We start from the raw sequence: 24,645 nt of genomic DNA, 5'->3' as shown, positions 1-24,645 counted from the left end.
ACTGATGGTCCCAGTGCCTAGCCTCTGGACCCACCACCACATTTGTACTAGGCCAAGACTTCTTAGGCTGATTCCAGTCAATGACAAAACATCAGAGGCACCCTGACACCAAAACACAGGTTTCTTCCAAAAGGAGCTCAGATTGAGGCTCCTCCAGTGTTCAGTGACAAAGCCAACCCCTTCTTGGAACTACACTTCACCCAGAAACTTCCTACCTAATCCTCCTTCCTTCCCTCATTTCCTTCCATGAATGTCAGACTTCACTGTTGACTGCAAGCTCTCTCTCCCAGCTCTTGCTTTCTCTACAATAATTTTTTTAATTGGGCAGGTAGAGTTATGGACAGTGAGAGAGAGAGAGAAAGGTCTTCCTTCCATTGATTCACTCCCCAAATGGCTGCCATCGCTGGCACTGCGCCGATACGAAGCCAGAAGCCAGGTGCTTCCTCCTGGTCTCCCATGCAGGTGCAGGACCCAAGCACTTGGGCCATCCTCCACTGCCCTCCCGGGCCACAGCAGAGAGCTGGACTGGAAGAGGAGCAACTGGGACTCGAACCGGTGCCCATACGGGATGCAGGCGCCACAGCCGCAGGCAGAGGATTAAGCAAGTGAGCCATGGAGCCGGCCCCTACAATAAATCTCTTGCACTCTTAATCCGATACTGAGGTCTTCCTCTTTGTAGACCCGAACTAACGTAAGTAGGATCTCCAGGAGCAAATCTTGAGGTGAGAATTCATGAGCAAATGATTAAGGTAATGCTCTCAAGAGAAAAACACAGGATAGGCATGGGGGATACACCAAGCAAAGGTGTTACTTCAAGCAAAACCCCTTCCTAACCCTGCAAAGAAGCTGGGTATTCCAGGCAAGAAGTCATCCACTATTCTATTTCTTATCTTGATTTATGCTCATTTCTATGGTCTAACCAAGCTCAAATGGGATTTTTGTAACGTACACTAGATAACTATATATAAATACCTGCAATATAATAATACTACATATATAATTCAATATTTATACCCATGCCTGGCAGACAGTAAGCACTCAAATGTGTTGAATATTATAATATCAACCATATAAATTGCCACCATATTTTTAAAAATACAGCATCCCCACCACTGTTTTTGTGAAATTCCTCTTCCACAAAATTTTATGTCCTAAAATATATACAAAGTGTCACCCTTTTCCACATTTTTTGTTCTTATTTCTACTCCCTTTCCAACATAGGACTCTTCTTTTGCTCAACTTTACCTCTCAAACATCAGCTCCCTACAGATACTTCAGCCCACTTAAAGTACAAGAAAGGGAAAGGGAGAGAAGGGCCCAGAGCCTGAACCAGCCTCTTCGTCCTTTTCTCCTACATCTTACCAGTCAATGGTAAACTGAATCACAGTAAGGAAAAGGGAAATGAAGATGTGAATGCCTAGAATTGATCTAAACCAGCTATACCAGAATCTCTGCAGGAAGATATTTCCTAACATGGAAGCAGTCTAGTGCATGTTACCTTGCTAGCTAGCATGACAGGACAAACAGGTGCTCAATAAGCAGAAGTGAAAAAGGTTACTTGTCATTGATTGTCTGCTTTTTCATGTCTGCTTTTTCATGAACTATTACATTTTTTAGAAATTCTTGCTATTCAGAGCAGCTCCCTTACTGCGATCTATTGAAAGTCAGCCCTCGACACAAGGGTTTGTAAAGAAAGCGAAAATAAAAAAAGAGGAAAACATGCTATTAATAATAATATGGACTTCACCCTTATCCAACCATAATGAAATAATCTGCAATAAACCACAAACTATTCACTGACCAGGTCCATGCTTTGGTACAGATTCAAGAGTTGAGACTTGGCGGAGTGGGTGTTCAGCCTAGCAGTAAGGTGGCCATGTCCCACCTTAAAGTACCTGGGTTTGAGTCCTGCCTTGTGACTCCAACTTCCTGCATGCAAACCCTAGGAGGTAGTGGTGACGGCTCAAGTAATTGGGTCCCTGTCACCCAACTGGGACACCTGGATTGAGTTTTCCACTCCTAGCCCAGCCTGGTCTAGCCCAGCCTCACCCAGGACCATTGAGGACATTTGGGGAACAAACCCACAGATGGGAACTCAGACTCTCTCAGTCTCTCTCCATTAAAATAAATTAAAAAAAAAAAAAAAGGCGGCTTAAAAAAAAAAAAAAATCAAGCTTTGGGAGTAGAAAAAGGCTCTAACCAAACTCAGGTTTCTCTAGCCATGTGACCAGGTCCAATGAAGCTATTCATCCTTAATCTGTAACTGTGAATGGTACTGTTGTATAGAGTAGAAACAACACAAAGAAAGTGCCTGGCTCTCAAGAGGTACACAACATTACTTTGTCACCACTTAAGACAGCCAACAGTAAAAAGTACAAACTTTGTACTAAAAACCCCTGGGTAGTCTCATTTTTAACAATTACATCTAACAAGAATCATTTCTCTAAGACTGCTTTTTTTTAATTTATTTTTATTCTTTTTTCTTTTTGCTTTTTTATTTGTTTGAAAGGCAGAGTTGACAGAAAAGAGACAGAGCTCTTCCACCCATTGGTTCACTCACCCAGTGGTCACAAGAGCCAGGCTGTAGCCAAGAGGCAGTAACTGTATTGGGGTCTCCAATGTGGGTAGCAAGGGCCCAAGCACTTGGGCCATCACCTGCTGCCTTTCCAGGCACATTAGCAGGAAATTGGAACAGAAGCGGAGTAGCCAGGACTCAATCAGTGCTCAGATGTGGAATGCCAGCAGTGGAAGTGGTAGCTCAACCTGCTATGGCACAACTCTGGCCCCTGAGGTTTTTTTTATGTGTAAAATGGGCATAATAGCTATACTGTTGCTTCGAAATATCATTTAAAATATCAACTGAGGTACTACATGTTAAATATACTATGAATTATAAAGCATTAATATCTAAATGCTAATGTATTTTACTACAGTGACTTTTGATGGACTTTTTCAGTTTTTTTTATTTATTTATTTTGTGATAGGCAGAGTGGACAGTGAGAGAGACAGAGAGAAAGGTCTTCCTTTGCCATTGGTTCACCCCCCCAATGGCCGCCATCAGCACACCGCGCTGATCCGAAGCCAGGAGCCAGGTGCTTCTCCTGGTCTCCTGTGGGGTGCAGGGTCCAAGCACTTGGGCCATGTGGGGAGCCATTGCACGGCGCCCTAAAGATGGCGCCGGCTCCTTTCCCCCGGAAGGACTGGCGAGAAACAAACATCTCCTAATAAGGAGATGTTTGAGCTCCCTTCCGGCTTCCGCGTTGCTGTACCAATCAATGCTTGCCACTTGGCCGCTTTTGATTGGTGCGCGGATGGCTATAAGAGGGAGGGGAGAAAAAAGGGCGCGAGATTCAAAGTCTGAAAGAGGTTCCTGAATAAACTGCTGGAAGAAGAGTTCGGGTCGTGTCTTCCTTGCTGGTCGAGGGACGCGACAACTGGTGGCCCGTACGGGGAACATCTCGAACGCGAACTCAGAACTTCCTGCAGTCAGGGCAGCGCTGGTAAGTCCCCCGGGAAAATAAGGTGGGGATCCGCGATAAGAGCGGGCAGTCCTGCGATAAAAGCGGGAGGGTAGTTCTGCGATTAAAGCAGAGGAAGTTCTGCGACAAAAGCAGAAGGAGCTCTGACCCGTGGCCAGGGAAGGAGCGCAATTTTTTGACAATGGGTAATTCACAGTCCCATGAAATTTTTCTGGCGCTGAATGCGCTGCTTCGGGAAAACGGTTTGAAACTTAAGCCTAGTACGTTGCATAGGTTTTTACGTAACTGCGATACCATTGCACCCTGGTATGGGGTTTCGGGAAGCCTTACTATCCCTTCATGGGACAAACTAGGCAGGGATTTGGATTTTGCATTTGAACAGGGTAATCTTGAAGGGGGAGTGAGACCAATATGGAAGTTAGTGCGAGCATGCCTCGAGGATGAGCAGTGTAGTGAAGCTATTCTGAGCGGTCAAGCTGCCTTGGAGGAGCTTCAGGAAGAGCGCTCTGAGAGAGCTGCTGGAGAAAAAGGGAAAACTTTGAAGGAGAGTCGGAAAAGAACTAGGAAAAAACTGTACCCCGATCTTTCCGAGTTGCGCAGCCCCTCCTTAGTAAGTAGTTCTAGTGCAGAAAGTAGCTCAGAAAGCAGCAGTGAGTCTGAAGAGTGTGGCGATAACAAAGAGTCTGATATAAAGCAAGTACGGGAATTAAATCGGCAAATGAGGAAATTGCAATTAAAAGGAAAAAAGGAACTTAAGCATGGTACTTTCAAGGGGAACTTAGGGGAGGAGCCTGAAGCCTCTCCTCCTCAGTATGAGCCTGTATCCGCGCAAGAAAGAGGGCGGACTTTCTGTCCGGGAGTCTGGAAACAGGTTGGTGCGGAGTTGTTAAGTGCCTATCCTGTCTTCCAAGATCCGCAAGGGCAGAGGTACGAGGAACCCCTCGACATAAAGATAATCAAATCACTAGCGGAGTCAGTAAGAGCCTATGGCATCAGCGGCTCGTTCACGCTGGCTCAAGTAGAAAATCTTCAAAGATACTGCATGACTCCAAATGACTGGAGCGGGTTGGCTCGTGCCGCATTGTCACCAGGACAATACTTAGACTTCAGAGCTTTCCTGATTGACTTTGCCAATGAACAAGCAGCAGAAAATGCAGCGGCAGGGAATCAGCATTGGGACAGAGATATGCTGCTAGGCATAGGGAGATTCGCTAACCAGCAGACAGGTTACCCACATGCAGTGTATGAACAAGTTAACAAGATAGCCATCAAGGCTTGGAAGTCTATACCCAACAGAGGAGAGGTAAGTGGGAATTTGACAAAGATTACACAGGGACCCACCGAGCCGTTTTCAGACTTTGCAGCGCGCATGGTGGAAGCTGCGGGTAGGATTTTTGGAGATCCAGATCGCGCCATGCCGCTGATAGAACAGTTGGTTTTTGAGCAGTGCACTAAGGAATGCAGAGCCGCTATAACACCATGGAAGAGCAAAGGGCTTCAGGTATGGATAAAACAATGCAGGGAAATAGGAGGGCCGCTATCCAACACTGGCCTTGCTGCAGCAGTCCTTCAAATCACGAAGGGCAATAGGGGATCAGGGAACGCTGGAGCATGTTTCAGCTGTGGAAAAATGGGACATATGAAGCGGCAATGTCCGCAAAGGGGAAGAGGCAAAGAACAAAGACAGGAAGGACCAGGAATTTGTCCAAAATGCAGGAAGGGAAAGCACTGGGCCAACGAATGCCGCTCGGTAAAGGACATTGACGGCAACGTCCTTGCTTCTGGCAATGGTGGGGCGCGTCCAAAAAACGGGCAGCGGGGCCCTCGTCCCCAGGGCCCGCAAATATATGGGGCATTCGAGAGTCAGCATCAGGGCGCCCATCAGGACCAACAGCAGGGGAGGCAAAGTCAGTGGCCCAGCTTCAGACATCCCAGAGACCACGGAGAGCCACTGCAGGCTCTGCAGGCCTGGACCTCTGTGCCACCACCAGACTCATACTGACACCAAAAATGGGAGTGCAAGCCATTGAGTCAGACTTTCAGGGACCCCTAGAGGAAGGGACAGTGGGATTGTTGTTGGGACGTTCATCCTCTACCTTGAAAGGTCTCATAATTCATCCAGGAGTCATAGATTCGGATTATACTGGCATGGTGAAAATCATGGTTGAGTCCCCTAGAGGTATAACAGCTATTAATCCAGGAGATAGGATTGCACAACTTGTAATCCTTCCTAGCAAGCATTTGCAGTTCAGTGCATCAAAGAAACAACGAGGAAGTGAAGGCTTTGGATCCACAGGCGTAGATTGTACCTTCTTGTCTTTAGAACTAGACCAGAGACCAACCTTAAAGATAAAAATAAATGGAAAGGACATTCTCGGCCTACTAGACACAGGTGCAGACCGTAGTATCATCGCCTCCAAGGATTGGCCTCCAAAGTGGCCTAAGCAGGCATCCTCACAATCCCTTCGGGGACTGGGATATTCAGAAACTCCTGAGATGAGTGCAGTAATGCTGCGCTGGGAGGATGCAGAGGGACATTCAGGCACGGTGCAACCTTATGTTTTGGATTTACCTATCTCTTTATGGGGCCGAGACCTTTTGAAAGACATGAACTATAAATTAAGTAATGAATACTCCCGTGTTTCTCAAAAATTGATGAAGGATATGGGACACCATCCGAATTATGGAATAGGAAAATTCTTACAAGGAAGAAATGAGCCCACTGAAGTAGTGCAGAGGCCTTCTCGCCAAGGGCTGGGTTTTTCATAGGGGCCGCTGAGGAAGGTATTCCCATTACTTGGAAGCACGAGGACCCGGTGTGGGTTCCTCAGTGGCCTCTGTCCTCAGACAAATTGGTCGCAGCGCAGCAATTGATTCAAGAACAATTGAATTTAGGACACATTAGACCCTCTGTATCGCCTTGGAATACTCCTATTTTTGTAATAAAAAAGAAATCCGGGAAGTGGCGGTTGCTACATGACTTGAGAGTTATTAATATGCAGATGCAGGTCATGGGGCCGGTGCAACGTGGGCTGCCTCTTCTATCTGCACTTCCACAGGGATGGCCCATAATAATAATAGATATTAAAGACTGTTTCTTCTCCATACCCCTACATACAAAGGATTGTGAAAGGTTTGCCTTTACCTTGCCGGCGTGCAATCATGAGCAGCCTGACCAGAGGTATGAATGGGTTGTGCTTCCACAGGGCATGGCTAACAGCCCCACAATGTGTCAGCTATTCGTGGGTCAAGCGATTGGGCCTTTACGTAAGAGATTTTCTTCCCTAAAATGCATCCATTACATGGATGACATCCTCTTAGCAGCAAAAGACGAATTCGTATTAGATGATGGCTTTGCATATTTGATTCAGTTGTTAGAAAGTAAGAAGTTATTTATTGCCCCTGAAAAGGTTCAAAAAGGAAGCATTGCAACTTATCTGGGATCCCGCATAACTAGTACTCAAATTGTTCCTCAAAAGGTGGAATTGCGCAAAGATAGTTTAAAGACTTTAAATGATTTTCAGAGATTATTAGGAGATATAAATTGGGTTAGGGGTTATTTGAATCTTCCCAATTATGAACTTAAGCCACTTTATGTCATTTTGCGTGGTGATTCGGCATTGGACTCACCGCGGTGCTTAACTCCGGAGGCCAGGGAGGCCCTAGAGAAGGTAGAAAAGAAATTACAGGAGGCATTCTTATGCAGAATGAATGAAAATCTGCCATTGTCATTATGCATTCTCCCAACGCTTAGCCAACCTACAGGGCTAGTATGGCAGGAAGGTCCGCTTTTATGGATACATCCAAGGAGCTCTCCAGCCAAGTCTATTGAGTATTATCCGGCAGCGGTGGCAAAGCTAGCACTGGAAGGTTTGCAACAATGTTTACAATATTTTGGAAAATTGCCGTGTGAAGTGATTGTTCCTTATGATGCCAAACAAGTCAACGTCCTATGTGCTCTTTTAGATGATTGGGCAGTGTTTCGCTGTGGGTTCCCAGGCTTTATAGACAATCATTTACCAAAAAGTCCATTGTTACAATTCTTTAAAGAACATCCGGTAGTATTTCCAAAAATTACAGCCACTGAGCCATTACTAGGTGTTCCAAATATATTTACGGATGGGTCAAAAACAGGCTGTGGGGTTTATATGGTAGAGGGTAATGACCCGGTATTTCATCAGTTTCAGCCAGGCTCACCTCAAGTTGTGGAGTTAAAAATAGTTATTGAGGTCCTTAAGCAGTGCTCTTTTGCCTTTAATTTGTTGTCAGATTCCTTATATGTGGTGAACGCATTAAAGATATTGGAAACCGCAGGGCCGATTAAACCTTCTAGCCCAATTGCATCCCTATTACATATAGCCCAGCAGTTGCTTTGGTCACGGAAAAATCCCTTTTTTGCTCAGCATATTAGAGCCCACACAGGCATGCCTGGTCCTTTATGTGAAGGCAATGCGCGAGTAGATCTGTGTACTAGACAGGAATTCATCTTTTTTACTACTTCCGCAGAGGCTGCTAAAGCTTTCCATCAATCTTTTCATGTCAACGTGCGCGCTTTGCAGCAGAAATTTCATCTTTCCCGCGCAGATGCCAGACAGATTGTACTTGATTGCGCTGACTGTGCTGTTACTCGTGCACAACCCAGTGTTGGCGTAAACCCTAGAGGGTTACTGCCTGGGAGAGTATGGCAGATGGATGTGACCCATGTATCGGAATTTGGGAAATTGAAATATGTTCATGTCTCAGTGGACACGTGCTCAGGCATTATGTATGCCTCTCCCCTCAGTGGTGAATCTACACGTCAGGTGATTGCTCATTGTCTGGATGCATGGGCCGCCTGGGGGAAACCCCAGGTGCTAAAAACTGATAATGGCCCGGCCTATACATCTCAAACCTTTACCACCTATTGCCAAAAAATGGAGGTTCAACTTGTCCATGGATTGCCATACAATCCTCAGGGCCAGGGCATAATTGAGCGAGCACACCGCACACTGAAAGAATATCTTTTAAAACAAAAAGGGGGAGTTGGCTATAGCCGCACCCCGAGAGAGAGAATTGCCTTAGTCTTATTTACAATTAATTTTTTAAATTTGGATGTGCATGGGCACTCAGCCGCGGACAGGCATCAGCAACAAGGAAACCCAAGTAGAGGGTTGGTAAAATGGAAAGATCTCTTGACGGGCCAGTGGCGTGGCCCTGATCCCGTGCTGGCATGGGCACGAGGTGCTGTTTGTGTTTTTCCACAGGATCAACATGACCCGGTGTGGGTTCCGGAGCGAGCGGTCAGGCGGGTCTGCCACGAGGAGAATCCTGCTGTTGCTTTTGATACTTCTGCCTCAAATGCAGTGGACACTGGCGGAGCAGAGATGGGGGATTCTATCAGTATTCCCAAAGCCGATGCCGAATTGGTCCGCGGAATTTGACTACACCTTGGAGCAACTGCGCCTTGCCGTGGTCACCATCAACTCCACGCGTGTGGATGTCTCCTTCGCATCTGGACTGTCATCCCAGATCCAGCTGTCTCCAGCCTGAAGGAGTGGGCGGGACTTGGAGCTTTGACGGGGTTGCTGTTACTTGTTGTGTTATTTTGCCTGTGGTGTTTGTGCAGGATGAGGACAGCTCATTGGCGGGAATTGGCCATGATAGCTCAAGCCTTTTATGCCCTTGAGGCTGGACAACTGCCGCAAGCATGGCTGGCCTTCCTTGAATGCTAGGCATGGGTGCAGGGTGCGAGGCAAAGCACTGCAGAGAGAACGAGCCATTACGTTCTCTGGAAGGCAAGTCTGTCTGCATGTGGGTTGGCATCCCAGATCCCACCCCCGCGAAAAGGATGCTGTTCCAGGTGGATGCCTGGCAGTGGGGGACAGACCCCTACCTTCTCCTGTAATCCTTAGATGCCTAGTTCTAAAACAAAAAGGGGGAACTGTGGGGAGCCATTGCACGGCGCCCTAAAGATGGCGCCGGCTCCTTTCCCCCGGAAGGACTGGCGAGAAACAAACATCTCCTAATAAGGAGATGTTTGAGCTCCCTTCCGGCTTCCGCGTTGCTGTACCAATCAATGCTTGCCACTTGGCCGCTTTTGATTGGTGCGCGGATGGCTATAAGAGGGAGGGGAGAAAAAAGGGCGCGAGATTCAAAGTCTGAAAGAGGTTCCTGAATAAACTGCTGGAAGAAGAGTTCGGGTCGTGTCTTCCTTGCTGGTCGAGGGACGCGACAGGGCCATCCTCCACTGCACTCCCAGATCACAGCAGAGAGCTGGCCTGGAAGAGGGGCAACCGGGACTGAATCCGGCACTCCGACCGGGACTAGAACCCAGTGTGCTGGCGGGGCAGGAGGAGGATTAGCCTAGTGAGCCGCGGCGCCAGCCTTGATGGACATATTTTCAAATGCATCACCTGCCTCCTTGCCTTACTGAATATGACCTGGGGTGGAGGGGAGTACTCAAGATCATATGATGTGTCTGCCCCTTACATAAACTATCTAGCTTCAAGTTGCTCCCTTTTTATAATAGCTTCTAAAATATTTTGTGACTATACATACATAAAATTTAACTATTTTTAAGTGTTCAAGTCAATGGCATCAAGTACATTCACACTGTTGTGCGCCATCACCACAACCCATCTCCAGAACCTCCTGATCATCCCTAACTCAAACTAGAACTCTACAACCCCGACATCTGCTTTTTCCCTTCCCTTTATCATGTGTTGCTTCACTCATTTTGGCAGCACAACAGCTCATCTCTCTCCCTCACCTACAACGTACCGCCAGCTACAATTTGGTAGGGACTATAAATACCATCTTTTAATCCATAACATTCTTTGGCCTCAAATAGTAATATAATTTGGTTCTGATCTGACTTTTCAGCATTATCTCCCTTGTTTCTCTTTTTATTTATGTAAAAGGCAGAGTGAGAACACACACAAGCATATGGAGCAAGACCAAGCTCCTATCCGCTCGCTCATTTCCTAAACAACTACAGGGGCAGGGGCAGGGGCAGAAGCCTGCACTCAATCTAGGTCTCCCACACCAGCGGCAGAGACTCAAGCACCTGAGCCATCACCTGCTGTTCCCAGAGTGCACATTAAAAAGCAGCAGGAGGCTGGCGACTCACTAGGCTAATCCTCTGCCTGCGCACCGGCACCCCAGGTTCTAGTCCCTGTGGGGGCGCCAGATTCTGTCCCGGTTGCTCCTCTTCCAGGCCAGCTCTCTGCTGTGGCTTGGGAGTGCAGTGGAGGATGGCCCAAGTACTTGAGCCCTGCACCCGCATGGGAGACCAGGAGAAGCACCCGGCTCCTGGCTTAGGATCAGCGCGGTGCACCGGCCGCAGTGCACTGGCTGCAGCGGCCATTGGGGGGTGAACCAACGGAAAAGGAAGACCCGTCTCTATCCACTCTGCCTGTCCAAAAAAAATAAATAAATAAAATTATAGCTATGTTCCTTTTATGTCAACCAAACTAAGAATTCCTCAAATTAGGAACTACACTTTATTATTTTGTTCATCCAATCATTTGTTACCCATTCAACCAATCCAAGTGCTGAACAGGTATTTGTAAAATAAACAGTTCTAAGTCACTGGGTTTTGCTAAGTCAATAAACTCCAGCTCTTCTGTATTTCTTTTACAAATAATTCACCTCTGAGGTTTCAGTTGTGTTCCAGAGCGTTAATCATCTGTAATAAGAACAATAATTCTATTACACCAGGTACCATCGGACTAACAAAGCACATTTCTGAATTAAATCATTCTTGTTTTGCCAATTTGTAAACTCAACGTATATAATCAAATCTGCATGACTGTGGATTCTGGGGAGGCTGTAATGCTCCAGGTATTCATTGTTCACAATTTCCACTTAGGAGCAGGACCCTGCATAACTATCTTTGCCTTAGCTTCCTGTGTTGTTATTGGATGTCAGGGAAGTGATGGAAGTTCGGCGCCGCCTGGATTTCTTAATTAGGTACAGGTGTGAAGGGTAGGACCTGGTAGGAAGTCCCCAAGTTTGCATCACGGCTTCCTTCCCCGCCGCATAAACTCAGAATTACCGCCACTTGGCTCCTCACAGGTCAAGTTTCCCCTGGAAAAGTTTCTCTCTTTCAGCAGAGACCTCCCTGTACCAGTAAACAGAATTGATTCCCAGGGTAAAGGCATTCCTCACCTCCAGGCATTATTTCATTCAAGCTATTAATCAACAGTCCTGGAGACAAGTACCAGTTTATTTTGAAGAAGGAACAGCGCTCTGTGAGCTGCAGGGCCCATGAGCTACACGGCCGATACACTCCATCTGAGTCCGCCACCACCCCAACCTAAAGATCCGGAGACGACGCGAACAAGCGGTACAGGACCACCGCCAACACCTCCCCGGCTTGGAGCTTTCCCCAGATAAGGCATGTATGTGCCTTAGACTCCCGGGCAGCGGCCACCTTCCTGCGCCGCCCACCGGCGCCGCAATCAGCCGCCATTCAACCGCCTCCCAAAACCTAGAAAACCCACCCAAACTCAAATGCGCCTCGGGCCTTTTCTGCACTGGGGAGAGCAAAGTGAGGCTGCCCAAGTCCCCTCACCCCAAGGACGCCCCAAGAACCCGCACGAAACACTGCGCGGTAACTCAGTCTCCCCAGAAGTCCCCAACCGCGAGCTCGCAAGCCCCAACGCCCACAGGCCACTCTAGCCGCGCGCGGAGCCAATCTCGTTGCTCCCGGCTTGACGTCATCGGCAGGCGCCGCAGCGCAGTGGCGGGCACGCGCAGCCGGGAAGATGTCTCCGACGCCGCCGCTCTTCAGTTTGCCCGAAGCGCGGACGCGGTTTACGGTGAGCCACTGTCGGGCATACGCGGACGTGACTCTGGGCTATTCTTTTCCCCTTCCTCTCTCCGAAATTACTGGAGTTTTGCCCCTTTGATAAAGCGAGACAGAGGTGTGTCCTCCGCGGCGTTCGCTCCCGGCCCCGTCGGGGGCTGGGAAGGAGGAAAAGGTGCACTACCTGTCCTTACGGTGCGTCCGCCGCTGTCCGCCTACGCCCTCCCGCCCGTGGGCCCCCGACCCGGCGTTCTGGGCGCCCTCGGCGGCGCGTGGAGAGCTTACCTGGCGACGACCTCCGGTCGGGTGCAGCCCCTCTGCTCGCTTAGCCGGGCAGGTGTCTCCAGAAGTGGGAGGGGAACCGCTGAGGGGGATGGCGGGAGAGCTTTCAGCCGGGAGACCCGGCTCCCGCCCCGCCTCCTAAAGGGCCAGGTGGTGATTCCAGCTGCCTGTTCATCAGGCTTTTAACCTTCGGGATCTCCCAGAAGATAGGTAAGGCGCTCCTAAGCGGGAAGAGGCAAACAGGTCACCCTGGAGAGGGTTACCAGACGCTATCTTATTCTTGACCAAATGCGGGAGGTAGTTTGAACTTTGGGGAAACACGTAACTATTGGAGTAACACTGTGAAACTGACTAAATTTTATGGCCCGGGTGCTTGAGATGGAAGCTGAGACGCTCCCCTCATCACCAAATACCAAAAAAAAGAAAAAGTTAAGTGACTGGACTGATTTTTCTGATTTTAGAGCCCTTGTTTGTGTTCCCCATCATAGTTTGTATGAAGACGTTGTTGTAAATGGACTGTACTCGTCTCTAGCACTCACACCCATGTTTCCAAGACATGACTCAACTAATCAGATATTTAACTGCTCAATTAGGTATGAAGAATGAAAATCCTGTGGGGGGGGGGGGATTGATTCTTTGTAAACTCAATAGTTTTCTCGTTTGCCAGGTTTTTGTCCATACAATGTTCATTTTCTTTGTTGTTTTTAAAGCTGATTTATTTGAGAGTAATCTCTCATCTACTGGTTCACTCAAAATGCCTGTAACAGCGTGGAGCCACAGATTCAATCAGGTGATCTCCCACGTTAGTGGCAGGGACTCAACTAATTGAGCCATCACTTGCTGCCTCCCGTAGTGCATCAGCAGGAAACTGGAAGGGAAAGCAGAGCCAGACTGGAATTCTGGGCACTCTGATGTCGGTACCCCAGTGTTTTAACCGCTAGGCCAAGTGCCTGCCTCCATCTGTTTTTTAACAGATTACAACTTGTTTACATTTTCAGAATCTTTTTCTTTGTATGCATTTTGCTACAATCCCTGGTGCTTTGAAATTCTGCAAAAATTTAGGATTATTCAAGATCTTATTAGTCCTTAAAGGGACCATTTAATTAGAGATGATCTCATCTAGTGCTTCTCAAACATCCCTGTCTTGGGATCACCTGGAAATCTTAAATGACAATGATTCAGTAAACCTGGACTGAGGCCTGAGGTTCTGTACGTAGAACAAATTCCCAGGTGATGCCAGAGCTGCTGTTAGTAAGGATCTATAACAACCACCATGTTTAACACATTTGGATAATGAAACAGACAATGGGATAAGCCCCAAACTACTAAGCCTACTAGTCACAAAAACCAGGAGTGGAACTTTCCAGTCTAGATCCAAATCCTGTGAGGTAATAAGATGACTTTCCATGTATATATGAATCTGATCAGCAGGTATTGATTCAGTGCTTACTATGTGTAAGACTGCTGAGCATGGTACCCAGAGGAGGTAGAACTTGAGATGGGTTTGGAAAAATGGGTTGAATTTGGATGAGCCAGTGGGAAAAGTGGCATGAATGTGTGAATACATTAGGTAGAGCTTGACAGAAAGTGAAGAAATGACTAGACTTCAGTGGAAGGTGAAGGAAGTAGTGGGAAGTAAGTTCGGATGAACAGATATTAACAGGAACCTTGAGAGTGCTATGAAATTCAAAAGCTGAAACATGTAAGTAAGGAGCCACTGTTAATTTTTTTTTAAAGCAGAAGGTGATATTTTAAAAAAGGTAGAAGGGAGAGTCTAGGATGAAGAAATCTCGCTAGGAAGCTTTTGCTAAATTTAGAGGATATGTATCATTCGGTGGCATTTGGAATAAGAATTACTGAAAGAAAAATTGGTATTTTTTTTCCGGGTATAAGTATTTTTTAGACTTATTTTTGATTAATGGTATGTTTTTCTCTTTTATACAAGCGATTTTGTTGAGGCGCTTCAGGTGTAGGGGCTTGAAGTTTGAGGCTAGTGAGATCCAACCTCTTGGGACAGGACAGAATCTGGTTTCACAGTGGCCCAAAACACTGTTTTTCAGTAAATAATCAAAAATCAAAATTCCAATTATTTGCCATTTTTATTTGTCTAGAAATCTACCAGAGAGGCCTTGAACAACAAAAATATCAAGCCATTGTTGAGTACTTTTGGCCAGTTACCTGGAAGGTAAGCATTATTACCTCGAAAAATTACTTACCTATCACTTTGTACTTAATCTGAACTATTTTTGAAACGAGGGTATCTTTTGTATCCGATAGTGAAAATGAAAAAAAATGTACCCTTGACCAGGCTTTCAGAGGTGTTCTTGAAGAAGAAATTGTAAGTATATTGTTCTTTATTCACTTAAAATTTTGCTAGCAAATTAATAAGCCATGTTATTTAAAAATGTTTTTTCTTAGATTGAATATTTGATTCTTTTTGTAGAGCTTGCTGCCTTGTGATAGTGATACAGGAATTTATATCCTAATTAAGAATTTTGGTAGCACAGGTGCAGTTCAAAGTTTTGGTTTAATAAAACAAGAAAAGGCAGTCTCTTTCACTTTGCTACATAAACAGTGACGCTTCAGATCATGGCGTGTAAGGTCTCATCAAGGACATTCAGCCTTAGAGGCTGGGATTCCAAGCCATCATTGTCCTGTGGCATCCTTCTTATCAGAAAGCATGCATAAATAACTGAGGCCTCTCCCACCTCAATAAAGAAATTAACCGTGAAAAATGTGATTTTTATTTACAATTAGTGGGACTTTTGAAAGAAAGGAAAAATTTCCAACAGTTTATTCTTGTTCAAGTAAAGGTCAGTGGCCAGAAAGCTAGATTCTCTTCTAATGGACACAATGCAGTGTTCTTTTCTCTCAGAAAAGTCCGGATCAGACAGGTTCCTTCCTTTTCTTCAGACATACATTCTATTTGTGAGACTTTGGACAAATTACTTTGCGTTTGTTTAATTTGTAAGAAGGGAACTACTATTTTACTGTTGTATAAAACAACACAATTGAACACTCAATAAATGCTGGTTTTTATAATTTTTTATAACCTAAGCACACTCCTTCACCCCCCATTAAAACCCTTTCTCACAGGTGTTGATTCCCTAGTACATTAATTCCACCAGCCTTGCCTTTATTTGATGCCATTAATTGAGTTAGGGTCTCAGCACTTCTGTGCTTCATTATCTTGCTAATGTAACCATTCTTCTTTTTTTTGTGTGTGTGTGGTTTTTTTTTTTTTTTTTTTCTTTTTTTTTTTTTTGACAGGCAGAGTGGACAGTGAGAGAGAGAGTAACCATTCTTCTGAGATTATTGGGTTTTGAATTAGTCACCTGATTTTTACTTACTTGTCATACTTCTGCAGTTACTGATATGTTAATGTTCATTTTTTATATTTTATCGCAGAAAATAATGTTTACCTTCTGTAAGAAATATTTTTAACCTATATTTGTAAAAAGTTAATGTCAGGATGTTTTTGTCATTAACATGAACTGTTGCCCCTAAATCAAATTGTTTCTCCTCTGTAGATAAATCATTCGTCATGTGAAAACGTTTTAGCTATTATTTCTCTTGCTATTGGGGGAGTAACTGAAGGTAAGAATGTTTTGTTTTTTTTTTTTTAAGTAATCTTGGATATGACATGCTTTATTTAAAACTTTTTCTCTACCCATCTGATTTCATTCACTCTTCAGGCCATGAAGTTCTCCCAATCAAATTAGGTCATACTTATTTCTCATCACTATTACACAGTGCACATTTGGTGCTTGCATTTTTTCACTAGTTGTTTGATTCATTCAGTAAGCATTGAGCATCTACTGTGTGCCTAATACTGAGCTAAGAGTTGGAGAGTCAGTGATAAATAAAACGATCAACTCTCACCTGTAAGGACCTAGTGTCTAATGGAGGAAGCAAATGTATGAATATCTTAACTGTGTTGTAAATACTGTAGTTGAAGTGTGAATAAAATGTGTTTGAAGGCAATAGAGTAAAAGTGACTTTCTAAATCTCAGAATCTAGAGTAATCAGAAAAGCTCTAACAGAAGAGCTGGGATGTGAGGGATGAAAGGTTTATCAGACAGAGAAGGGAATGGCTATGCAAAGGCCAAGTTCAGCATAGCAAGAGGACTGTGGGGAGCAGGAGTGCTGTGGAAGTCAAGAGGAGAATGTTAGGGACCAGATTCTTCTGGATCTGAGACAATGAACTTAACAAGGCTCACACAGACAGTAAGTATGACAGCAAGGATGTATTATAAGAAAAAAGTGTGCTTAAGGGAGTAGAGATGGGCCAAAAGCCAGACCTCAAATTGAGGCTGAGACTTGAGACCCCAAATGTGAAAAATGTTGCATTTTTATAAGGGTGGTTATTGGGTAAGGGACCCTTTAGTGTGGCTTTGGAAACACCTGCTTTGTGAGTTGTTTGGTTATTACTGTATCTGTGCATACAGCTTGTAAGAGAAGGTTTTTTCAAACAAGCAGTTGGGCTTCTAAAATTTTTGGAGTTTCTTTGGTTGTTATTTATACAAACAGCCTCTAAGCTATGACTTTTGGCGTTTCTTTTTCTCAGCTTCCCCAATTAACCTTTAGGTGTCTCCTGCCTCAAGGGTGAGAGGAAAAAAGAGAATGGTGAGGAAAGAAGTAGGAGGGTGGAGTAAGGTCTGTTGTAAAAAGCTTGTGTGCTATACTAAGGGGCAGCTATGGGAAAATTGATTGGGAGAGGCTACTGGCAGGAAAACTAGACGGAGGTCTGTTAAAATGGGGCAGTGGTGTTGTGGGGCAGTTTTAAGAGACAGTAACTAAGGCACATAGTAAGTACACAGTGCCTAATGTTGTAGAAGCTCATTGGATATTTTCAGAGAGAAATGAGAAAAACGTTCAGCAACATTTCTCTTTAACCAGTTTGGGTAAGATACTTGATTAATTCAGATAATATATATGAAAAGTGCCTTTTTTTTGTTTGTTTATTTGGCAGGTAGAGTTATAGACAGTGAGAGGCAGACAGACAGAAAAGTCTTCTTTTCGTTGGTTCACTCCCCAAATGGCTGCTACGGCCAGCGCTGCGCCAATCCAAAGCCTCAAGCCAGGTGCTTCTTCCTGGTCTCCTATGTGGGTGCAGGGGCCCAAGCACTTGGGCCATCCTCCACTGCCCTCCTGGGCCACAGCAGAGAGCCGGCCTGGAAGAGGAACAACCGGGATTAGAACCCGGCGCCCATATGGGATGATGGCGCCAACCCCGAAAAGTGCCTTTTAATCTATAGTGTTACTCACCATTTTATTTTATACTTAATTCCTACTAAAATTTGATCACATATGGTAAAACTGGTCTCCCACTGAAGCTGCAAGCTGTTTTGTGAACTTAAGTTCATAAATTCTGACTGCATTTTTTAAAGATTTATTTATTTGGAAGTCAAGAGTTACAGAGAGGAGAGACAGATCTTCCATTTGCTAGTTCATGCCCCAAATGGCCGCAACAGCCAGGACTGGGCCAGGCTGAAGCCAGGAGCCAGGGGCTTCAATCTAGTCTCCACCATTTTCTGTTGCTTTCCCAGGTGCATTAACAGGGAGCTGAATTAGAAGTGGAGCAGCCAAGGCCAGCACCGCGGCTCACTAGGCTAATACTCCGCCTGCGGCGCCGACACACCGGATTCTAGTCCCGGTCGGGGCGCTGGATTTTGTCCCGGTTGCCCCTCTTCCAGGCCAGCTCTCTGCTGTAGCCAGGGAGTGCAGTGGAGGATGACCCAGGTCCTTGGGCCCTGCACCCCACGGGAGACCAGGAGAAATACCTGGCTCCTGGCCTCAGATCAGCACGGTGCGCCGGCCGCAGAGGGTGAACCAGGGGAAAAGGAAGACCTTTCTCTATGTCTCTATCTCACAGTCCACTCTGCCTGTCAAAAAAAAAAAAAAAAAAAAAGAAAGAAAGAAAAAGAAAAAAGAAGTGGAGCAGCCAGGACTCAAACTCGTGCCCCTATGGGATGCCAGTGCTGGAGATGGATGCTTACCCTGCTGCACTACAGGGCTGGCCCCTTTAGATTTTTATACAAGCTGCATAATCATTCAATAAGCATAAAATGAATTCTACAATGCAGCATTCCTTGCCCAGTTCCTTTCAGTTTACAGTGTGTTTAGTTCATTGAGTACCTTGCTATATTACTGTTATAAAGGTGATGATGTTTTTGACACTTGAAGTTGTACAAAATCTACATTTAGAACTTTTACTTTAATTGAGAGATGAGAATTTGTGAACTTAAACTATAAAGACATGAACTTTGAGTTGGAAAGGTTCCTTCTTGGGAGAGACATGGGACATAATTTCAAATTGTTCATTTTTATTTTTAGGTTGAACTCAGCAGATGTTTATTATGCTTCTGTTTGGTGTCAGGCACTTCCTATAGTTAAAATATACAATAAGATCTACCCTTGAAAAGTTCACAGTCTGCATTGAAGAGATAATTAGAATATGCTAAATGCTACAGTAGGTTTATGTTAGCTGTGATTCCAAAGCATAGATAGGTGCTGTGCTCAAAGATAGCAGGAAGTTTTTTCAGATGGGCTGACATTTACTGTATGATTTGAAATTTACCCTGTGATAAAGAGGAGGAAGACACTTGAGGCAGAAATAGTGTTGTAGACAAAACAAAGTATGAGTGTAGCACAGTATTCAGGAACTGAGAGGGACATCCGGCTAAGGTTAAGGTAAGCAGAGGGATCATGGTGGAAGCTGGGATGCAGGTTGTGAGTTCTGGGGATCGTGCTGTAACTCATGGCTCCCAAATTTGCCAGCTCATCAGAATCACCAATGAGTTTCTATTTTTAAAGGCGATTCCCATGCCTTCGCTTAAGTCTACTGACTCAGGATGTTTTGCATGAAATGTAGAGAATTTCCTTCAGCTCTGTAATTATTAAATGTGCATAAAATGCCAGACTGTACTGTGACTACGGGCAAGGATTATGCCTCTCAAATATTTTGAATGCCAAAGATGTGGTATTAAAGAATCTCAGTGTTGTAAGGGACTTTAGAGGTCATCTAGTTCAATCTCATCTCTGGTCTTGTCTGCCTCCCTGCCATAATTTCACTTAACATAAGCAATTTTCCAGGTTACTATGGTTATCATAATCATTGTTTTTAATTGGCTTCATTATATTCTTTTAAATAACTCAGTGATGACAAAAACAGACTGTGAGCCAAACTGTCTGGACGTGTGTTCTAGCTCTACTACATAATTGCTCTGTAATTTTGGGCAAGTTATTTAACCTATGTGTCTGTTTTTCCCCATTCTACAAAATAAAGATAATGATAGGATGTACCTCATAGGAGTGTATGAATTAAATGTATAACTATATGTAAAGCACTTAGCAAACAAAAAGCACTAACTTCTGTAAATGTTCTAGATGTTACCAAGAATTAGATCATTTTTACTTAGTGTGCATATTGAAATTATGTAAGTGTCCCATTTTGGAAATTTCTGATTGCTTTTATGTTTTTTTCTAAAGTCTTATTATGATTGACAAAGTGCCTCATTTAAGATAATCTTCAGAATTCTTTTTCATAGTCTATTTACAGTTTTAAAAACTTTTAAATTGGCTTGTGCTCCACTTGAAGGTATTTGCACTGCATCTACACCTTTTGTATTATTGGGAGATGTTTTGGATTGTCTTCCTTTGGATCAATGTGACACAATATTCACTTTTGTGGAAAAAAATGTTGCTACTTGGAAATCAGTAAGTGCCTTGGTTTCTTTTCCTGCTGACATTTTTCTGTAGATCCAGAGTTCTAAAGGAAGATCTTTTGCTAATATTTCTAATATTGCTTATTACCAAAAAGTTTGTCACTGTGAAAGAATTATATACTGTGCTTTCTCAGTAGAACCAAATAAGAGCCATGCGTAGAGAAGAACTTCACATGCACATTTTGATTGAGTAGTAAAAATTAATTTAAAAATACATAATTTCACAAATTTAAACGAGCTACTTCATGTTTTCTTAAAAATCTGAAAATATTTCACTAAAAAACCACTGAAAACAAAAGTGGCTTGGTAGATTCTTGGTGTAAGTTAGTGTTCTTTAACATTTAACTTCCTATGACTTGTTGTCGAAGGGGTACAAGAATTCCTGAAAAATAATTTCTTTCTTGATTTCAGAATACATTTTATTCCGCTGGGAAAAACTATCTACTGCGTATGTGCAATGGTAAGTAATTCTATGATAAATTTTTTTTTTTTTTTTTTTTTTTTTTGACAGAGTGGACAGTGAGAGACAGAGAGAAAGGTCTTCCTTTGCCGTTGGTTCACCCTCCAATGGCCGCCGCGGTCGGTGCGCTGCGGCCGGCGCACCGCGCTGATCCGATGGCAGGAGCCAGAAGCCAGGTGCTTTTCCTGGTCTCCCATGGGGTGCAGGGCCCAAGCACCTGGGCCATCCTCCACTGCACTCCCTGGCCACAGCAGAGAGCTACCCTGGAAGAGGGGCAACCAGGACAGTATCCGGCGCCCCGACTGGGACTAGAACCCGGTGTGCCGGTGCCGCAAGGTGGAGGATTAGCCTAGTGAGCCGCAGCGCCGGCCTGATAAATAATTGTTTTTAAAAATGTACATGGGGGAGGCCAGCACTGTGGCATAGCGGGTAAAGTCACCACCTGCAGTGTGGACATCCCATAAGGGTGCCATTTCAAGTTCTGGCTGCTCCACTTCCCATCCAGCTCTCTGCTATGGCCTGGGAAAGCAGTAGAGAATGGCCCAAGTCCTTGGGCCCCTGCACCCACACAGAAGACCCTGAAGGAGCTCCTGGCTCCTGGCTTCGGATCAGCATAGCTCTGGCCAGTGCAGCCAACTGGGGAGTGAACCAGCGGATGGACGACCTCTCTCTCTCTGTCTCTCTGCCTTTGCTTCTTTCTGTGTGTAACTCTGATTTTCAAGTATATAAATAACTCTTTAAAAAAATGTATATATGGAGGCCAGTGTTGCAGCACAGTGGGTTAAGCCACAGCTTGCGATTCCAGCATCCTGTATCAAAGTGCCAATTTGGATCTTGGTTGTTCCACTTCTGAATCAGCTTCCTTAGTGAGAATGTGCCTGGAAAACCAGCAGAAGATGGCCTACATGCTTCGGGCCCTTGCCACCTATGTGGGAGACCAGGGTGGCTGTTGCAGCTATTTGGGAAACCAGCAGATTAAAGAAATGTTTCCGTGGCTGTCCCTCTCTCACTCTGCCTTTCAAAAAAATTTTTTTAAATGTGGCCAGAAGATTAGGCAAATTAGTACCAGTGATAACATTATAAAGATAAAACAACATTTTTTTAAATACCTGATTTATTAAGAATGATTATTTACTTTCCTAAGAAAAATTAAACTGTTCAAGTTCTGAGATATAAAGCTAATGAAGCCGGCGCCACGGTTCACTAGGCTAATCCTCCACCTTGCGGCGCCCGCACACCGGGTTCTAGTCCCGGTTGGGGCGCCGGATTCTGTCCTGGTTGCCCCTCTTCCAGGCCAGCTCTCTGCTGTGGCCCGGGAGTGCAGTGGAGGATGGCCCAAGTGCTTGGGCCCTGCATCCAATGGGAGACCAGGAGAAACACCTGGCTCTTGGCTTCGGATCAGCGCGGTGCGCCGGCCGCGGCGGCCATTGGAGGGTGAACCAACAGCAAAGGGAGACCTTTCTGTCTGTCTCTCTCACTGTCCACTCTGCCTGTCAAAAAAAAAAAAAGAAAATTAGAAAAATTTAGTAAAGTTTTCTTATGCTGAACTTTTTTTTTTTTTAAGATTTTATTTATTTGAAAATCAGAGTTAGAGTTCTTCCATCTGCTGGTTCACTCCCCAAGTGGCTACAACAGCCGTGGCTTGAGCCAGGCCGAAGCCATGGAACCAAAAGCTTCAAATAGGTTTCCCATGTCAGTGGCAGGGATCCAAGCACTTCGGCCATCTTCTACTGCTTTTCCCAGGTCATTAGCAGGGAGCTGGGTTAGGAATGGAGCAGCCAAGACTTGAACCAGCACCAATATGGGATACCATCGAAACAGGCAGTGGCTTAACCTGCTACACTGCAACACTGGCCCCTGAATTTTTTATTTAAGGTGTTTTTTTGTTTGTTTATTTGAAAGGCAGAGTGACAGAGATGGAAAGAGACAGATAAAGAGATGTTCCATCTACTGGTTCACTCTCCATATGGCCACTTCAGCCAGATCAGGGCCAACCCAAAACCAATAGCCAGAAACTCCATCTGCATCTCATACATAGGTGGCAGAGACTAAGCTGCTTGACCCATCTTCCACTGCTTTCCCAAGCACATTAGAAAGGAGCCTGGGCAGCCAGCATTGTGGTATAGCAGGTAAAGCCACTGCCTGTGACGTTGACATCCCATGTGAGCACCAGTTCGTTTCTTAGCTGCTCCACTTTCAATCCAGCTCCCTGCTAATGGCCTGGGAAAAGCAGTAGAAGATGGCCCAAGCATTTGGGCCTCTGCACCTGGGAGATGGGATGAAGCTCCTGGCTTCAGCCTGACCATTGCCACCAACTGGGGAGTGAACCAGTGGTTGCAAGATCTCTCTCGGGCCGGCGCCTCGGCTCACTAGGCTAATCCTCTGCCTTGTGGCGCCGGCACACCGGGTTCTAATCCCGGTCGGGGCGCCGGATTCTGTCCTGGTTGCCCCTCTTCCAGGCCAGCTCTCTGCTGTGGCCAGGGAGTGCAGTGGAGGATGGCCCAGGTGCTTGGGCCCTGCACCCCATGGGAGACCAGGAAAAGCACCTGGCTCCTGCCTTCAGATCAGCGCGGTGCGCCGGCCGCAGCGCGCCGGCCGCGGCAGCCATTGGAGAGTGAACCAACGGCAAAGGAAGACCTTTCTGTCTGTCTCTCTGTCCACTCTGCCTGTCCAAAAAAAAAAAAAAAAAAAGATTCTCTCTCTCTCTTTCACTCTGATTTTGAAAATACGTACATAAATCTTTAAGAAAAAAAAAGGAGCTGGATAAGAAATAACAAATGGAGCAACTGAGAGACTCAGACCTGTACTGTGATAAGGGGTGCAGATGTTGCAGGCAGCAGCTTAACCTTCCATGCCACAACACTGGCCCCATGCTGAAATTTTTTTATTACTGCTTTTTAGTACTTTTATGTGGCAAATACTCCTGACAAACTCGTTAAGAAGCTTAGATGTAGTTTTAATAAATGTTGAATGATCTTTCCTCTGTAATGTTCGTTTCCATATATTGTTAGATCTCCTAAGAAGATTATCTAAATCGCAGAATACGGTCTTCTGTGGACGAATTCAACTCTTTTTGGCCAGGCTTTTTCCTCTATCTGAGAAATCAGGTAAGCTTTTATATACTAAATAAATTCTTTTCCACATTTCAATGGATTAAAATCTGTCATAATGAGGAAAATGGTCCTAAAAAGTTGAAAGTTATACAAAATAGCCACTTTATTTCCTTTTACTTATCCTAGAATATATTAGTTAATTCTGAAACAGAATCACTGATTCTTTAAGTTTAAAGTTCATTAATATGCAGCTGAGTTACTCTGAAATAATGTGGATGTGAACTATGAGGTCTGTTTTTCATTTCATAACATAAGCAAATTTTTCTGTTTTCATTTTTTCTCAATCACTGCTTTTTTAGCCATGTTTACCTCTTTTCATTTTTACAGATTTTTACTATTAAATGGAGTACTCCTAAGAAAAGCACATAATCAAATATGTACTGTAATTACTTAGCAGACACTTGTATAAACACTGTCTAGCCCCAGATATGGAATGTTGCCAATTTTCCAGAGCCTTCCTCTTCCCTAATTTGTTCAAATATGCCAGATTTTAATATCACTTTGCTTCACTTTTCCCTTTCTTAATATTGAGCTCATACTTCCATCTGTTGTGAAGATTAAAGTATGTGAAGAGCCATGTAGCAAGACCTATAGTATGTGAAGGAACTTTAAAACATTCATGCAATTAAACCAGACTGCATGTTTCTGTGAACTTTTTGAAGACCTGCCTTGTGTGTTAGTGGTAGTTTTGTTTTTGTTTTTTGTTTAATTTTTTTGACAGGCAGAGTGGACAGTGAGACAGAGAGAAAGATCTTCCTTTTGCCGTTGGTTCACCCTCCAATGGCTGCCTCGGCCG

At 44.8% G+C, this 24,645-nt stretch overlaps 1 protein-coding gene and 2 long non-coding RNA genes across 3 annotated transcripts in view; 1 reads left to right on the top strand and 2 right to left on the bottom strand.

Moving 5' to 3' along the window:
* Positions 1-12,658, bottom strand: part of LOC127492402 (uncharacterized) — an 81,546-nt gene extending 68,888 nt beyond the window's left edge. Inside the window, exon 1 of the long non-coding RNA XR_011379408.1 lies at positions 12,553-12,658. This is a non-coding gene — a long non-coding RNA (uncharacterized lncRNA). The remainder of the gene's footprint in view (positions 1-12,552) is intronic.
* LOC138844043 (uncharacterized) lies at positions 10,942-11,762 on the bottom strand. Its single transcript, XR_011379410.1, has 2 exons — positions 11,628-11,762; positions 10,942-11,145 (listed from the first exon to the last, which is right to left on the bottom strand). It is a non-coding gene; the product is annotated as an uncharacterized lncRNA (long non-coding RNA).
* THOC1 (THO complex subunit 1) overlaps positions 12,149-24,645 on the top strand; it is a 56,895-nt gene continuing 44,398 nt past the window's right edge. The window contains exons 1-7 of the mRNA XM_002713446.4: positions 12,149-12,280; positions 14,661-14,734; positions 14,827-14,887; positions 16,080-16,146; positions 20,150-20,268; positions 20,688-20,736; positions 23,748-23,843. Of these exons, the coding sequence (XP_002713492.1) occupies positions 12,227-12,280; positions 14,661-14,734; positions 14,827-14,887; positions 16,080-16,146; positions 20,150-20,268; positions 20,688-20,736; positions 23,748-23,843 (520 nt within the window). The 5' untranslated portion in view covers positions 12,149-12,226. The remainder of the gene's footprint in view (positions 12,281-14,660; positions 14,735-14,826; positions 14,888-16,079; positions 16,147-20,149; positions 20,269-20,687; positions 20,737-23,747; positions 23,844-24,645) is intronic.

This window comes from Oryctolagus cuniculus, chromosome 10 (assembly GCF_964237555.1).
Source record: "Oryctolagus cuniculus chromosome 10, mOryCun1.1, whole genome shotgun sequence".
Classification (NCBI taxonomy): domain Eukaryota; kingdom Metazoa; phylum Chordata; class Mammalia; order Lagomorpha; family Leporidae; genus Oryctolagus; species Oryctolagus cuniculus.
Note: the sequence above shows the minus strand (reverse complement) of the source record. Positions and strands in the feature narration are given on the sequence as shown.